At 45.6% G+C, this 17,686-nt stretch overlaps 1 protein-coding gene across 2 annotated transcripts in view; it reads left to right on the forward strand.

Moving 5' to 3' along the window:
* The first annotated feature begins 602 nt into the window (after positions 1-602).
* The window catches only part of NEURL1B (neuralized E3 ubiquitin protein ligase 1B), a 132,264-nt gene continuing 115,180 nt past the window's right edge, over positions 603-17,686 (forward strand). Inside the window, exon 1 of one of the 2 annotated variants that reach the window (XM_071758517.1) lies at positions 603-774. In XM_071758517.1, the coding sequence (XP_071614618.1) occupies positions 732-774 (43 nt within the window). In that variant the 5' untranslated portion in view covers positions 603-731. The remainder of the gene's footprint in view (positions 775-17,686) is intronic. The other variant, XM_071758515.1, reaches the window with a different exon arrangement.

Here is a 17,686-nt window from a genome sequence, read left to right on the forward strand (position 1 = left end):
AAAGGAAACAATTCTAGTGTTATCAGCATTATTCAGGGACTATGGAGAACCCCTTCCTGTTGCCTCCTGCCTGTAGTCTATTAATTCAAAATCCCAAGGCACGTGAGACTATCAGAGCCACCATTCCTGGAGGTACTTAAAACACGTGTAGAGCTGGTACTTAGGGACATGGTTTAATGGTGGCCTTGGCAGTGTTAGGCTTACGGTTGGACTCAATGATCTCAAAGGTCTTTTCCAAATGCAATAATTTTACAGCTGGGCTGGTGTGGGCACAAACGAGTGGTCTGTATAGGTTGGTGTGAGTATGGGTATGAAAACAACTCCCTTTGGAGGCTGGCATGGGGGCACGGGCAAGGACACCCGGGCTTTACCGAGTGCATGGGTGAAGTACCAAGTGCAGGGTGACACGGGGCAGGCACCTCCCTCTGGAAGCTGAGATGGGTGCTTGGTGTAGACACCTCCCTTCGCGGGCTGACACCGGAGCAACCACCTCTCCCTTGCAGGCTGACAGGGGGTGGGGACACAACCCCCCCTTCGCGAGAGGAGCCGGGGGCTGTGCCGATCCGATCCGATCCGATCCGTGCCGCCCCGCCCGCTGCCGGTGGTTGGCGGTGCGGGCTCGGGGCGGGGCAGGCGGCAGCTTCGAATCGGCGGGAGCGCGGAGCTGCCCTCCCGCACACCGTCAGCAGCACACCGCATACCGCGCACCGTCCCGCTCCCTCCGTCCGGCTATGGGGAACGCCGAGTCCGTCCTGCGAGGCGCAGCCGCCATCGGTAAGTACGGGGCGAGGTGTCCCGTCTCTCCGTGTCCCTCCGGGTCGGGACAGAGCCAGCCCGACCGCTCCCTCAGAGCCGGCAGAATTAATTTTTTTTTTGACAGAAAGGCCACAGAGGCCGCCTTGCTGTTTCCCGCAGGGTGGGGAGGATGTGACAGTGGCATCGGTGACAGGCGAGGTGACACGCCAAGTGCGGTGCGTGGAGGTGGTGGCAGGGAAGGTGCTGGGGCTTGAACTGTGTGAGCTGCAGAGGGGACCCGCTGGCCTGAGCCCTCGCCTTCAGCTCTGGTGGTTACCGGGCTCCTGAGAGCCCCGTGTGCCGGAGGGGGCAGCTGGAGGGTTTTTTTCCCTCCCCCAAGTGAGAACTGTGTCAGAAAATGCACTTTCATCCTTTGCGGTCCCGCCAAATCCAGCCGCTGCAATTCAAAGTCCTTCGCTCCAAAATTGCCTGCCAATCCCAGCGAGCAGGCTGGGAAAACAGAGCCGGGAAAACAAATGGGTTTGCGCTGGCCCTGACGCCGGGTGTCAGGTTCTTGTTGCCTTTTATGTGCCTTGTGCGTGTCCAAAAAGTCCAACAGTCGGCAGCCTGGTTGGCTGGATTTGAAGGGAGCTGATAACTGAACCCAGCCAACCGGTACGAGGTGCCAGCACTCCAGAATACAAATAATCCTGGGTGGGAATAAGAAAAGTCTTGGGAAACATCTAAACTAAGGTGAAGCATCATCATGGTTACTTGTATTGCTATAGAGTAGTGAGTCTCAACAAGACTGAACTTGTTCCTTGTTAACCTCTCCCTGGCTTCAGGCCTTTGGGCACTGCACCCTGATTTTCAAATGCAGGTGACTTGCTACGGTTTCATTTTAAAATAAAATGTTGTTATTGGTTGCACTTGATACTTAAAGCTTTGGGTACTTAGTTTTGATTTGTCTTTCTATGGGGAAACACAAATATTTTGCTATTGGAATCCTGAGAGTGTTTTCATTAAAGTAAATGTGTAAATTCAATAGTGTGATGTGCCACAGGGTAATTAATCTGTGAAGCTGTCCCGCTCCATGCTCTTGCCTGAGCCTCTGTACCAGGTGTGTGTGGTTCAGAGGGGAGTAAAAAGGAAAGGTCCCTCTGGGACTGTGCCAGAAACCTTTGGAATATGAGGTTGCATTGCCCTCCTTCCTTGCCTCCTGAATGGAAACACATTTGCAGAGATCCAGTGGTCCCATGTTGAGCAGGTTTACACGGATGCTGAGTGCCATCTACAGAGAAGAAAAAGGGATATAGGGCAATGCAGAGTAGGACTTGGGTGTAAATCTGCAGTAAATACTTCTCAAATCAGGAAATGGGTAGTTGCAAGCAATGGACATAACAGGAAAAGCAAACAAAACCACGTTTGAGCTTTGCTTCCCACTGGTTATTACTCTCAGGTATGTAGAGAAATACAGAGCTCAGGAGTGCATGTACATTAAGGGGGGGTCTCTGCTATCCTGTGGGCTGTTGCTACCCCCAGTAGGTTAAGAGCAAATTGTGTTCATAATGTATGAATGATCTGGGTGCAGGTAATGTTCTGCTACAGCATGTTCTCATGTTTCTTGTATTTCTTTCTCCTGGGAGCAGCTAATGCTGTGTTTAATTTTTGGGGTAGTCAGTAACCATCAGATTTACATGTTTGCTGTGTAATAGAAGATTATTTCTAACCAATGCATGACTGCAGTCCCTAATGTTGGCTTTTGTTTTGGAATCCAAACATCAAGTCTTTGATTATAAAGCCAGTTCTGCAAAAGAGTACTTGAGATAACATTTTAAAAGTTAATGCACTGTCAGGAAAGTCAGACCTTAGTAATACATTATGTTAGCAGCTACTGCTGCACTCCTGTTTGCTTAATAGACAAGGTAAATAAATGCATTTGGTGACACTTCCAGTATTGGATACAAGGATTTGAACTAAGGTGGAATTAATTGTCAAGGACTGAGAAAGACAGAACATATATAAATCTCACCCTGTTCTCAATTTGAACTACTTGCACAGTGTAATCATCAGAAATCTGAGAAATGACTTTCCAAAGCTAGCACCTTATCTGTGTTCCAATTAAAAAAACTTCAGTCTGATTTTTATACATTTCCTAGTACTGAAGTTTCAGCTGTGCCCCCATCTCATGCCCAAGCCACCAGCCTTTTCCAGTGTAGCTTCTATGGGGCTGCATGCTGCAGCCTCATCTTTGTAAGGGATACAGGAATTATAGGTTTCTCAAATATGAACAAATCCAAGCTGCTGGGCACCCCTTCGGCTGGGATCCTGTGCTGCTGGCACCATTCTCAGTCTACACTGAGGTCTGCAAAGAGATGCTCTGGCCAACAGCTCCTTTATGTTCTGGCTGCAATAGAACCCTGTCCCTCTGTAACCTTCACTGAAGTGACTTGAATTAAGTATTGTTGCCTTAGAGCCAAAGCCCAGATCAGTCCAAACATATAAAACACAGAAAATGTTGGAGAAATATTTAGCTACTTGACTTCCACCAACTGCTGTCGATTTCTGGTTCAGCTGGAGCAGGAAACCAAGGGAATTATTTCCTTTTACCTGTATTTGAGGTACCAGGGTTTGGGTGGAATGCAGGAATGTGGGATTATAAAATCAGTAAATCCTTAAAGGCTGGAGCTTTCACTGACGTGAAAGCCTTCCCAGTTAAGAAATATCGCTTTGTACATCTTTTATGCAGAGTGTAAGGAATTGTCTGTCCCCAGGGGCAGTAGAGCCCCAGATGAGCAAAACCACACCGGGATGGGACATTTGTCACTAGAGGGCAGCCGGAGCTAAAAAGTCAGCACTGATATTCCCGACCTGCACCAGGAAAAAGAAAACTGTATAAATGCCAGAAAAAGGACAATGCGAAGGGGGTTACTTAAGGGATTGAGCCCAGTCCAAAGAAAAGCAAATAACCATGCAGCAGCTGGTCCTCAGGAGAGCAGCTATCTGAGGAGGACACAGCTGAGAGTAAATTCCTACTCCTTGTATGTTCCCATTTACCTGTGCCCCTGCAGCAGATGGAAGGCGAGTTCCTTTCTCTTCTGTATCTGGTACAAGTTACAAAGGCTGATGGCTTGTGACAGTTTAGATGTGTTGTGACAGCATGAGTGAGCACTTGTTATACCTGGATGGATGTTTAATTCTGCTTAGAGTGTGGGTGCCTTCCTTGCCATTGTGATGTGCTGATGCTTGCCTAGGACTGTTTCAGGTAGATGTGGCTGGGGCTGATGCCTGAGTGAGTTGCTTTGGTTGAGAGTTTGCCTGAGATCTGTACAGGATGGCTGGAAATCCAAGGGCCTGTTTCAGCTTCTGGAAAAGTTAGCAGTCAGCAGGTAAATCTCCAAGTTGTAATCATCTCTTGATCCAAAGAAGCTCTCCTTTCAGTGAGAGTCCAAGGAGAGCTTCAGGCTCCACTATATCACCTTTCTTTTTTTATTCTTTTGTGTCTAAGTCTTCCTTTAGAAACGCTGACCAAACGCAGTTCCCTCCAGGAGCATTGTGCATCCTTCTGAAGAGTGGGAAGTCTGTGTATGGGAGAAGCTTTGAATTATCTGTACCTTGTGCAGCTCAACAAAGTCGGAAGTTCCTGAAAGTTTTCTTGCATAATAAAAGCTCACTTACATCTGTAATAGACAATTGTTCCCTCATTTAATTATGTTAATTGTCTTTCAGTGTAAAACCAAACTAGGATGCTAGGGAGTGTTGTTGGGCTAGAATGCTGCACATGGTTCTTGTATTCATGTATTCATGGGCAGATTACAGAAATGATTGCAACTGATGCAGGCACGTGCATCTTTCATGTCATGTTCAGTCTTTCTCCACTTGATCAGCAGGTCTTCCATGTCTAATGAGTGCAGCTTCTGTCCTTCCTTTCCCATCCTTTAATGAGGATCCCCCCCTCTAACCCTACATATTTCTGTGTTCATGCTCCTGATTCTCCAACTTGCAAGTTTTGTCCTTCCCACTGCAGCATTTCTTGTCACCACATGTTGTTTGCCAGTAACTGCCAGGTGACTTCCTCTCTGAGCCTTTACATTATGTCTTTTCTGGTTTTAGAGCCCCATAACCATCTTGCAGGTGCTTTTAGAGGTACCAATTGTCCATTCTGAGTTGGCTCTTTCTGCTATTTTTGTAGAGCTGAACTCTTGATTTGCAAAAATCTTTCCTGGGTCCAGTATTCATCTGGATAGGGATAAGCAAATGTTCAAGAATTCTCTGAAATGTGGCAAGAGAAATCTTGGGATATGGGCAGTTAAAGGAAAAGCTGAAATCTTGTTTGTGGGTCTGACCTTACCTAAGTGCTTGGGTTTCTCCAGGAATGTTTTGGCCTTCTGTCGGCTCTCAGCGCTCAATTTCTTCTTCTACAGAAGATTTTCCCGAAAGACCTTGTGCTGTAGAAGAAGAAGATTTTGCTATTGGAAGGTTTTGTTTCCCCTCTGCTGAGAAATGGGGCAGGAAGGATGAAGGAGACTCTTTGGGGACTTAGGTGGCGCCAGATCCTCACGAAAGCATCGGCCGGGGCTGCTCCGCCGCGGACCCGGGTTCAGCCCTTTGCCTGCTGCTCAGCTCCGAGACTGTGGGGTAGCAAATTTGGGCTCAGCCCGGCCCTTACCTGTGTAGGTCATGCAGATGGTGAGCAGAGGCGAAGCTGGCTTTGATTTGTAGATTCAAGAGTTGTATTTTTCTGCTATCGTGCCATTCACCCAGCTGGGACACGTGTTTTGCCCTTACTGCTGAACTTCTTACTCCAAGGCACTGTACCCAGCTGCCAAAATATTCTGCATCATGCTAAATTCCTCTGTGATCTATGTTTGCTTGCATTGCTTGTCATTCATGGCTTATCAATAGTTACATTTCTGGGTTAACCTGCACACTTAGGGCTCCATAGATAGGCTCAGTTAGCTGCAGGGAGAATAGCACATTGTCTTCATGTTAAGCATGGGTTACTTGCAGATGCTTTTGCTTTGCCCTGTAATGTTTTCTCATTAACAAATTGCTTCTGCAGACCTGCAATTTAGCACTGTACAAAATGCTGTAGATTGTGCCAAGTTCAACTTGCTTAGTGCCTTGGGACTGTACTGTACTTAGTAGCCTTAGGTGGATTTTTTTTAACTGATAAATAAATTACATTTATATGGCTTTTTCACAAAGGAAATGATAGAGAATGTGTTATGTTTCCTCTTCAATGTACAGCGTTGCTTCTAATCAGCCCAGAAGTTTGGGCATGTGGGATTCCCTGCAGTCCCATCTCCTGTGCTGCACTGTGAGGCTCAGAAAAAACTGATATGTAGCAATGATGCTTTTTTTTTTTTTTTTCAGGTTTCTATGAATTGTCATTCAGATGTTAGTTGGCAGGCACTTTTATATTGCTCTGGGACAAACACACACTGGTTCACTCTCTCACAGACCTTCAGTGGTCAGGAGACTGTCCTGAGGAGTGGGACACAAAGCCCAATGGCATCTTGATGTAGCTCACCTGTGGCTCAGCTGCCCAGTGAACAAAAAAGTGAGTGAGAACTTCTTCCCTTTTGAGTGGGAAAAATTGAGGAACTGATGCACTTGTTTCTTCCTGGCTCTGAAATGCAGCTTACAGGGCTTGTTCATAAGGCTTTACCCTTTTGCTTGTTGTTTCTCTCCCTGCACACTGTAACACTGCTCAGTCCCTGTAACAGCATCAGGCCTCCCAGCATCACGCCCTCTGCAAACCCATCACTGTAGGCTGCATCCTGGGGTTAAGTCCATGCTCAGTTCTCCCCATCACGAATTGTTCTGACTTCTCCTGCATTTGCTTTTTGGGAAATTAAGAAATGAAAAGAACCTAAAACCCATTTGCTGTACAAATGTGGACAAGTGTGTTAGGACCCAGATGAAGCAACTAATTACAGCTCTGAGGGGAGAGAGGGATGCCTCATGGGTGTGTTCCTATTATGTCACCCTCTTGCACCCTATTTAGGGCTCTTCACTGGGGCAAGCATCTTATCTTCTCTGCAGGCTGCTACACATACCTAAAAAGGAGCATCCATATTCCCTGACTAGAGAGGACTCCAGTTTTCAGTCTGGCATTCACATAGCACAGTTATAAATACCTGCTCCCTCCTTGAGCTGGAACATAAATGTTTATAACTTCTGTTATGGTCTTGACAGTTTTTACATTACTTTAGTGCTGAGAAACCCTTTCAATTCTGACTTCAGCTGGGTACCAGCTTGAGGTCTGTTTAAGTTGCAGGCTTTTTCCCCATCAAGGGCAGATGCTTTGGTTTCACAATTCTGACCTCAATTTGCAGAGGTGAAATTTCTTACACGAGTATCAACTTCTCTGTGCACATCTTTCTGTTCTGTCAGGGATCTCCTGTGGATCTGAGAGCCCCTCAAGGAGTGTGTACTGGGGGTTCTGGGGATGCGGGAAGGTGCAATGGAGGGTGAGGTGAGGTAAGGGGAGGAAGGAATGAAAAACTTTTCGTCTAAAATGATGCTAAAATTCACCCAGCCCTCTATTGTCTCTATTTCTGGGTCTCTGATAAAACTAAAACTACATTCTAAATAATGTGTGATATTTCAGTAAGGAAAAGCAAGACAAAGAGGCTATTTAAAGCTACCATCTTTCCAGGGCTTGGCTCACAGGCTCTGCTCCTTTTGTGTCATTGTGTCTATGGAAAACACATACAAGAGGCTAGTGGAATACAATGTGTGCTTCTAAGTACAAATTTAGAACACATGCAAAGGTCAGATGTTGGGGAATGTTAGAGAGGTTTGGAGAATGTTGGAGAATATTCCTGAATATTCTCGAAGAGATAGAGGTACGACCCCTTTGCTATGCCCAACCCCATGTTTGGGAGGCCAATTAGATCGGCCCATACTCCGGTGCTACCTGCACCAGGGATTCGCTGTGCTACAGGTAAACACACCGGGTGTCCAATAAAAAGTTATGTTGGTGGCTGGGGTGTGGTCACGGAAGCTCTATATAAGCAAAAGTTGCTGCGCAATAAACCAGAAGTTCGTTTATCAACCATATTGGTTGCACACATTTTCTTTGCCGCTCCCGCAGTCAGATGTGGTGCATTCTTGGGTTTGGGGAGATGGAGGCTTTGGGCTGATGCAAGTTAACTAAGATTTTTTGTAATGCTAGGGGTGATAGTATAAATGGAGAGTGGAAGAGGACTTAGAGGCCATTTACAGAATATAGTTCAACCTCTACAATAGAATAACCTGTATGGGCCATTCCTGGGTTGTTTTGTTGTTTTGTTTTTCTTTTTTTGGTTTGAAGCTGAGGAATTATCTTCCACTCATAGCTCTGTCTGGCTGTTTCAGTCTTGGAAGAGCCTTTTAAACTGGCAGGAGGTACCCTTCAATGTCCTTGGCTGTGTAACGAGTCTGGTAGTATATACATAAAATGTTTTGAGATCAATTAATGTAAAAATGAAGTGTCACAACATGTGACTGGCTTGAAAGCAGCTACAAAACTACCACGGAACATCTTTGTTGTGGCAGTAGGATGAATGATACAATAAAAGCACTTGCTGAAGGCTGTGCTGTAGGGAACTGGTTATCACAGGTGGTTTGGGAGGAGGAAGGCTGGAAATTCCCCAGGAGGAAAGGAGAACACAAAGGATATGTTGGAGGATACAGCTAGCAGGGTTCTGCTGCACTGGTAGGAGGGGGAGAACCTGAATATCGGACCTGCACAATCTTTTTGCAAGGTGGGAGAACACCCTGGAAATTGAGCAGGACTTTGGAATCCTGAAGGAATCCATAAAAATAATCTGATGACACCTGCTGAGGAAAAGAGTATTTTTATTGTTGTTTTGGGGTGGGTTTTTTTGGAGTACAGGTATGTGGGCCCCTGTGCTTTTCTACCAGTAAAGTGTGTGTGTTATTTAAAAAGTTACATGAGAAGCTCAATAGTATGAAAAGCAGCTCCTGTGTGTCCATGAAGGGGGAAACCCTGGACCAGCAAATATTGAAGAGAGATCCACTGTGTTTAGGGCTGTACTCCCATTAAGGAGGGATGCTAGAGAAGGGTGTGAAAGCCAGCACTGAGCTCAAGAAAGCTTGAGGTGGGAATGATGTGCCCTGCACTGTCAGGTCACTGTGACTACTTCAAACACTGCATTTTCAGGGCACAGCACTCATCTTAAACACCCATCCAAATGTTATATTGCCTAGCAGAACAAGATCTTAAGATAATAGCACAGTTGTGGGCCCGTCGTGCTATCTTATTATGTGAAAGGGAAATTAAGACATGAGATGATAACAACTTATCTGTAGCAGTTGACAATACCTTATGTGGAGGGAAGGTTTCTATTCTGGTTGCAGCAATCCCCCAAATCTTGGAAGACTTCAGGGGTCCTGGCTAGAATCCACGCTGTCATCTCTAAGCTGTGCTGCTTTCTCAATGACTAGGGGTATAAACACATCACATAGATTTTAAAGCCTTCTTTGTGTCTCCTTTCTTTAGCATTGTGATGGATTTTTGGCATTATTCTGCTGCATGGATTCATCTATTTTTTGTGTGTCAAAGGTAATTTTTTAATGAAATACTTCATGCTGAATTAATTTGTTCTGTGTCAAACCTGTTTGGTTTTATGCTTGAGCCCTATGAGTGGGGTGAATCAAACTCCCAGAAATGTGTCTCTCTTCTCCTGCATGTGGCACTCCTGTCTCAATAAATTCAAACCTTCAGCCTGCAAAACCCTCTGAAGAAACACAACCCTCTGGGATTCAGATGCATCCAGCACAGATGAGATTCCTCTGTGTGGTGGAAATATAATTTTCGTTTTGGGAGAGATGGAGCCCTCCCCTTCCTCTCTTGTCCACTCATGCCTTGCAGAAAGAAGCTGAAGGCACTGGGATGCTGTAGGGACAGGAGATGTTTCTTTCCTTATCTAAACCAGGATAATGTGGTTTGGCTCTTAGGAAGTGAGTCTGTATTGCAAACTGGTAAAGCAGGTTGCTCAGAGCCTGTCAGCTGCAACTTTTTCAAGTTTTTCTCTCTACCTGTAATTTTCTGGATGATAATGGGGCTGAGACAACTTTCTTAAAAGCAACACAGTAACAATCACCCAAGTATGTCCTGCTGTGGGCCATGACCAGGGCTGCTGCCTGGTCCCTGTCCCTTGAGAACAGGTTGGGTTGTGGCAGCCAGCTCTGCCTTGTGACAGATCTCTGGTTTGGAGGGTTCTGGGGGGAACACTGAGCACAACTCACCAGGGATTAAATGGACCTCTCATTCTGGCTGAGGATTAGATGGCTGGGTGATGCTATTGGTCTCTCCATGATGAACACTGCATTCAACTGATTTTTTTTTTTTTTTTTTATGTGCTTCAGGGCTCTTGCAGGTACCAGGGGTACTAACTCCAGGTTTACTGGATACACACAGAGCAAGTGTCTGTGCTATAAGCATGGCAGAGTTAGGCCAAGACCTGTGCCCTGAAGCTGGTGGAGTTTGCAGGTGGCAGGAGCAGAGTGGGCAGGGAGATGGGCAATGGGGAGATGCCTGGGCAATGGGTAAGGCTTAAGAGCGTGAGGAGGAGGATCTTTTGCTTCTCTCATTCCCCTCACACTGATTTGGACAAATAGTTACAAACCAAGCTGTCCTGGCCATGCTGGTGGGCCATGCCATGCCAAGGGCTCTGTGGGGCTTTTCCCCTTCCTGGGGTGCACGGTTTTGCAGGTGCTGGGTGCTCCTTGCTGGTCTGCAATGAGGACAGTGTGACAGCATTGGGTGGGAGTGGGCAGATCCCTGGCACTACCTGGGGTGGGAGCTGGGGGCAAATGGGATTTGCAAGAGGATGGAAGAGGGGATGCAGAATAAGAGAAACAAGGAGTTGTTTTGTTAAGCTACTTCACTCTCTATTTCTGTAGCTAACCTTTTGCTTCTCAAAGCAATAAAAAAACCCCACCTCTTCAAAAAATATTGCAGGGTATTTCTTTGTGTGCTTTGACTAAGCTGTTCCTCATAAACCAGTGGCTGTTGCATAAACACAGCCACAGCAGGCAGAATTATCTGCTTTTTTTGCAGCTGTCAAGTATCTTTGGTCCCCCAATAAGGAATAAATGGGGAGAAGAAGGCTGGGAGAGGAAAGCCCTGATGGAGTCTGAGATGCCCTCCTTTGCCAGCCACCCTGCTGTGTCCCTCCCCTGTCCCTCTGAGGGAAGAGGACTGTTTGGGCTCTGAGTCAGCTTGTCACTGGATGCCTGGGCTGGGTGGGCATCCACAGGACCTGACCATGGGAAATGTCAGATTGGCTCCAGGGAGTTCCAGGCTGGAACATCAGGTTGGCCAAGGATAAGAGAGAGTGAGGGAGGAACACCAAGAAACCCTCCTGGGCTGTGTCTTTGGGGAAAATACATTCCTGGGACCAGAAATATGGAGCTGCAGATGAGTGGTGCTGGCTTCCCTCTGCACTTTTAGTTGCTAACCAGTGCTTTGAGTCTCCCAGCAGAGCTCAGTGTGGCAGCAGAATCTGTTTGATTGCTAATTGCAGTCCCTCTGCCCCCTTGTCACCTCCAGTCAAAGTTGACATACTAAATTCAGTATCTATTGGAGACAGGGGGACCTCCTCTCCACCTCTGTGGGCTGGGTCTGTGGGCTTGAGTGGCTTTTTTTTTTTCTTCATAATAAAGTGAACAAAAATTCTATGTCCCATGACAACTCTGATAAGCTGGAGGCTCCAGACGTGGCACAGCACAAACTGCCCATTATAGGCTTTTGTTTATTTAAAAGAAAAGAAAACAAAAAAGCCTAACTTCACTAGCTTGATTACGGGGAAAAAAAAACATATAAATGTGCCAGAAGCATAATTGGTGCCAGTGGAAACCAAAAAATGACCCTTTGCTTTCCACCTCCACCCACCTTTTTCACAGCATAGTAGCTTGCTGGGAGGGAGCTTTTCTTAGGCACTGGTGAAGTGCTGCAGGGATCCTTTCTCATGGACCAGTAGAGCTGTTTCCAAAACATTATTGATCTCAAATGATTCAGGGGCTGGTGAAAGGGACTCCGGTAAAATTCCAGATGGAATTTTGCACCCCTGACTCTCAAATTGTCATTTGAGTCCTTTTGAGACTATCTTAAAGGCATTAATAAGGTGTCTTAGAAGTATTTATAAAAGTCTCACTATCAGCATCATTCATAATGTTGGATCATCCCAGTGCTTAGATAATGGTGCAGTCTGGTCCCTTTGAGCCTGTCTCATGCTGGCCATGGGGACTGATGCCTTCTTGTCACCTTTGTCTGGCTCTTCAGATGTGCCAAAGGACCTTGTTATGCTTGGGCTGGTGTTGGGAGCAGATGGTCCCCGGGTACCTTTCTGGTCCCAGATCAGCTCCTGGGGCACAGCATGGCTCATCAACCCTGGGAAGGGAAGGAAAAGGGAAGAGAAGAGAGGAGAAGAGAGGAGAGAAAGGAGAGGGGAGGAAAGGGGAAAGGGGAAAGGGAAGAAAAATGGAAAGGAAAAGGAAAGGGAAAGAAAGGGAAAGGAAAGAAAGGGGAAGGAAAGGAAGGGAAAGAAAGGGAAAGGAAAGGAAGGGAAAGGAAGGGAAAGAAAGGGGAAGGAAAGGAAGGGAAAGAAAGGGAAGGGAAAGAAAGGGAAAGGAAAGGAAAAGAAAGAGAAAGGGAGAGAAAGGAAAAGGAAAGGGAGAGAAAGGAAAAGGAAAGGGAGAGGAGAGGAGAGGAAAAGGGAAGGGAAGAGGAGGGGAGAGGAAAAGGGAAGAGGAGGGGAGTGGATTTGAGGGGAGAAGAAAAGGGGAGAGGAGAAGAGGTGTCCAAGATAGGACCTTTTTCTGGGCTGGTGATCTCTCCTGCCAGCAGGTAGCTCTGCCAGCCCTCTGAATGAGGATGTGACAAAACCAGGAGCTGCACGTGATCTGGGAGAGCTTTCCTATTGCTGCCTGGTGGCCAGATGGTTGTGTGGGACCCATGTTAAGCCAAGTGGCCCTCAGTGCCATCATGAGTGAGGTGAAAGGGACAACTGCCCAGGCTGGGCTGGGCCTTTGAGGTTCTCACTGAAGGGTTTTTGTGGGAGCTGGTGCACTGAGTGATCTATTTCATGGGAGGATCATTGCAATGAAACACAATGTGCTTCTGTGCAATTAGATGGTGTCTCTTCAATCACTTCCTCTAATGAGTTTGTCCACACCCAAACAAAAATAAATATTTTGAAAGGCTGCAAAGATAAACAGACAAAGGTTACTTTTAAATGCATCTTTTCTCCCTCTCATTATGGACACCTGTGCTGTTCCCTGAGACAGGGTGAGCATCCAGGAAGGCTGAGTTAAGAATATCCATCAAAAATTTTGGCAGTTACTGATTTTCTAATCCTTCATTTCACAGCCTCAATATGCTTTTCAATCAATTACTTTCTGTGAAAGGAGAAAGGGGAAGCTGAGGCTCATTCTGTCTTTTTAAGGTCAATGGTTTCCTCTCATGCTTTTGAGGTCCTATACCATTCTCAGTGCTGGAGTCTATGGGGTTAGACTGGCCTTGCCAACTTTATTCTGTGTGGGGCACATCACGAAGTTGTTTCATTTCCAGGTTGGTGTCTCCAATTTTTGGGCACATTTTGTCTTTGAGCTGCCCAGACCCCTTCCTGAGTGGGTACTGACCATGCTGCTGGGTGAAAAATTGCAATGTCTTTTTTGCTTCTGTCAGTTTGGCACTGCCATTGCTACACAACAGCTGCTGTTGTCTTGCTCCTCTGAAGTTTTCCCAGCTTTTCTTTGGGAATAATTTGCAGGAAGGAGAGAGGATTTTAACCACTTGTCACTCAGCCTGTTTTCTAGGCTGATAAAGCAGTGATGGGCATGGGGAGCTGGTCTTCTAAGGTTAGGAAACTGCTTATATCTCCTCCTTACCCCTCCCCAACTCCTCTGCTTCCTTGCCATTCATTTTCTGTGACTACTTGGTTTCTTTCACAGCCTTGTAGTGAAGAGGTTCATCAAAGATGGCATGAAAACCTAACTGTGTTGTCAATCAGTGCTCTTGCAGAGATTTGTTCTGGCTGTAGCCTGTCTCTACTGTGAACCCCAGATGGGAAAGTGCTCTGCTTTTAATTAGCATCTTAATTAATTCATCAGGCATCAACACCATTCTAACTGACTTGTCATTCCTGGATGCACTTTCCAGCAGAGATGTCTTCTCACTATCCTATAGCACTTCAGGTTTTTTTAGTTATCACAAAGAGCATCTTTTTTACTGGTTCAAGAGAAGATATTCCTCTGAAATTCAGAGTTTGTTAGCTGAGTGATGCATCTTTTTTTCCCAATTACCAAATCACTTCAGCTTTTCTTCTTAAACCCAGCTGCAGATAGTGCCTGATCATTAATCTCAGAAATGTGCTATGGTAGGAAAGGTGTAGCTCTGTGACAGATAAGCTTGAATGACATAAATAATTTAGTTCCCCTGTACCTTTCTTTTTTTCCTTAGCTGCTGTAGATCGAGGTGACCCAGAGAGTCACCTGAAACTCTCCTGCAAATGATCTCCTGTCTTGACTTTTTTTTCAGCTATTTGTCAGCTATAATTTATGGTCATGCTCCACTGCCTTCTGTAAGATGATAAGTGACATTTTAAAATAATTTTTTCTGTTACACTAAATGAAGAAAAAAATAGCTATTTTGTCTATTTACTTTTTTATGATATCCCAGTTCTTAATACTGGGTTTCCCCCCACCCCTTTCCCAACAGATTTCATTTCCCCTGAATTGTCTGTGTTTCATAATAGACTCCTTCTTCTATCTTTGTATTCTGGATTTTTTTCTGGGAAATTTCATTTCAGTTGTTGCCATTGATTTACTCTTGGTTAGTCTGGCTTTTTCTCCTCTTGGATGGCAGTTGCCTGAGGTTTTGTTCCAGAATTACTGTGACCCAAGGGACCATCAAATAGGAATGGAGCTGAAACAGAACAGTAGGTCTGTCTTTCCCATGGCCTACCCACATGTTTGGGAACACTGTGCTTTAGTGACTGAAGAATAATTCGATCATGAGAAGGGACAGAGCAGTGAAGCTCAGGTCTGAGGAGCCTAGGAGCAAAGTTTGCTTTTCATCAGTGATTGCAACGTGTGCTGCACTGGGAGCTGAGATGCTGAGTGTCCCAGTGGCACTGCCCATTTTGCTGTTGACTCTGAACTGTCTGCTGTGGTACCAGGTCCTTCTTGTAAGGGCCTGAATGTCCTGAAGGATATTTTTGCTTTTCCTTCCTAGACAGCTTTGCACTCAGAGAGCTCCAAACATGGCTTAGATCCTGGAAGTGAATCCATCAATGGAAATATAAGGAGTTGAGGGAGCTCCAGGGAACCCATCTTCTGGTGATCCCTTGTAGTTTGCTCATCACTATAACCTTACCAGTCTCTTTGGTACCTGACATCTTATGCCAGAAACCCCTGTGGTATTTCAGCCCATGTTCAGCCCTCGGGGAGGCTCACCCACGTTCTGTTGGTAGGCAGAAAAATAATGGAGTCCATATGACCAAACCTTCCTCTCCAACTCTCCTGATTTAAGGAAGAGCAATGTGAAATTTTTCCCAGTACAGAGCTAGCACAGCCCCTTAGCAAGGGTCTCAGCAGAGCTGGAGCAGGCAGATGGGGTGTTTCAGAGCAGCGTTAACGTATTTCTGGCAGAGGTTTGTGTTATCTAAGGGGTGGTGGATTTACAGCCTCTGGGAATCAAACTGCTGCACATGCTTTGAGCACTGAGGGGAAAAAAAAATTATAAAACGTATTGGCTTTTTGCATGTGATTTCACTGGCAATCCAGGAAGTTTGCAGTTGATGGGGAATGTCTTGGCTGCTGATCCTGGAGTGGGGTGGGAGGATTTGAGTAGAGCTTTCTTATTTCATCTTTTTGTTAGGGACTCACTTGACACTTGAATTTATTCTTTAATTGTGATGTTTTAACATGAAACTTTGCAGATGGAGAGCTGAGGCCAATGGAGCAAGGTCATTTTGCTCAGCTGGTGTGAAGAGATCTAACCCAGGGCCTGACAGTCCTTAGGCCTTTGTAGGTTTCTGTGCCAGCTCTTCCCTAACTGCAGATCTGATCCTGTTCCAAGTGAAAGCAATGGAAATAATGTCCTCATGGGTGGGTGTTCCTGGTCACTGCTTTCTCTAATTCAAGGTACAGAGCATTCCTGTTGTTGTTCCCTTCTTCCTGAGGAAGACATCCTTCTAGGACTGGCTGAAGCTGGCAGGGCATTTGGCTGCTGGACTTGTGCTTGGCATAATGTCTGCTCTTTCCTCCATGGTGGCTGAAAGCATCCAGTGGCCTTGCTGGAGTATGTGACCTTGAACAAGTTTGTCTGCATTTTTGTGTCTCCACGTTTTCCAGCTATTGGGATACCACTGACATTGCCAGTGTTTTCTAAAGCACAATGAAAGTGCTCTGAGAGTTGTTGAGCAATAACATATGCAGATGTATTTATGGTATTTTGGTTGAGAGGGACTGTTAGTACTCAGTCTGATCTCTGGTGTGATGCAAATCTTAGTTGCACACAGCTTTTCTTGTGTAGTTTCCATGTTATTCAGCTTTTCTTCTTGACTCAAAATTTTTGGTAAGGAGAGAGGTATCTGTGGGGTGAGAAAGATGCCACAGCCATTTTCCAGGGTCCTGAGCTGTCTGAAATATTGTTTGGGTAGATAAAAAGATGGTAATTCAAAACTAGCACTGGGCATTTTTTGCATTTAAGTAGGTTTAAAAATGATTCTCACTGTCACCACCAAATCCACTGAGTGCAGGACTGGGTTCAACATCTGATCCAGTTCCTGATGAATCATTATTTTCACTCCTTGTTTTCCATAATTGCTTTTGCTAATTCCCAGCTGCATTTGCTTAGTGCTTACCATGCCCTTCATCTACAGGTACAAGTCATGAGGTGTCAACATCTTGTTTGTGTCCCTTGGGGTGCTCGGTGGAGCTGTAAACACAGGAGATCTTTGGTGTATATTATCAAAGCTGTTGTGATATAAGTGAATCTTCAGCAATTTACACCAGCTGTGGAAATGCTCACAGAGTATTTCATTCCTGCTGGCTGGAACAGCAGAAAGCTGGTGGGGAAAATGGCCTTTATCAAAAGAACCTGACATAAGACTCACAGCTGAGCATTTTTCTACTTTGTTTTTCTCTGTTAAGGTTTAACAAAAAAACAAAACCCCAAACCAACTAAACAAAAAAGACCCCTAAAACCCAAAACAACCAACTTTTGGCCTCTATGCTTATTCCTGCTTAATCAGGGTTTTTTTATAAGCTCTCTACATCCACTCGGACACCCAGCAGCCTCTTCAACTGGTACCAGAGATGTGGCAATGTGTAAAGCCATACTTCTGATGAAAAGGATTGCTAAATAAGTTTAGCAGCTTAAAAGATGAGAAGTTTCCCTGCATATAAGCAGAGAGAGTCCAGACCTAGAATTCTTACTTATTCCAGCACTGATTCCAATTGGCAGAGGGTTTGGGTTTGTCTTCATTAACCTGATGGTGCTGTGTCAGAAAAATGCTGCAGGAAGAAAAAGGCACTCCAGTCAATCTTCGTTTTAATAAGGAAAGGCAAGGATCCTTTTTGAACTTAGGCTGGATTTACAAAATGTTCTTACCCCTGTGGGTGCCACTGAAGCCTTTTAGAATGGGGTCAGTCCTAACCAACATTATTTCATTCAACTCTCCGTGGAGTGGGAGGAGAACACGGCCCAGGAAAATTTATTAAATGATAAAGGACAGGATCCTTTAAAAAAAAAAAGGAAGGAAGAAATTGCTTCTTCCCAGCTTCTCGGAAGGAATTGCAAATGATGGAGGTGAATGTAAAAACCGAGATGCAAACCCATCTGCAATTAACCTCCCACCGAGGGCTGCTGAGCTCCCGCAGCCACCCGGCCCTGGGACCTGCCCCCAGCTAGCACCAGGGACATCATTTC

The sequence above is a fragment of the Heliangelus exortis genome, chromosome 15, assembly GCF_036169615.1.
Source record: "Heliangelus exortis chromosome 15, bHelExo1.hap1, whole genome shotgun sequence".
In the NCBI taxonomy this organism is placed as follows: Eukaryota; Metazoa; Chordata; class Aves; order Apodiformes; family Trochilidae; genus Heliangelus; species Heliangelus exortis.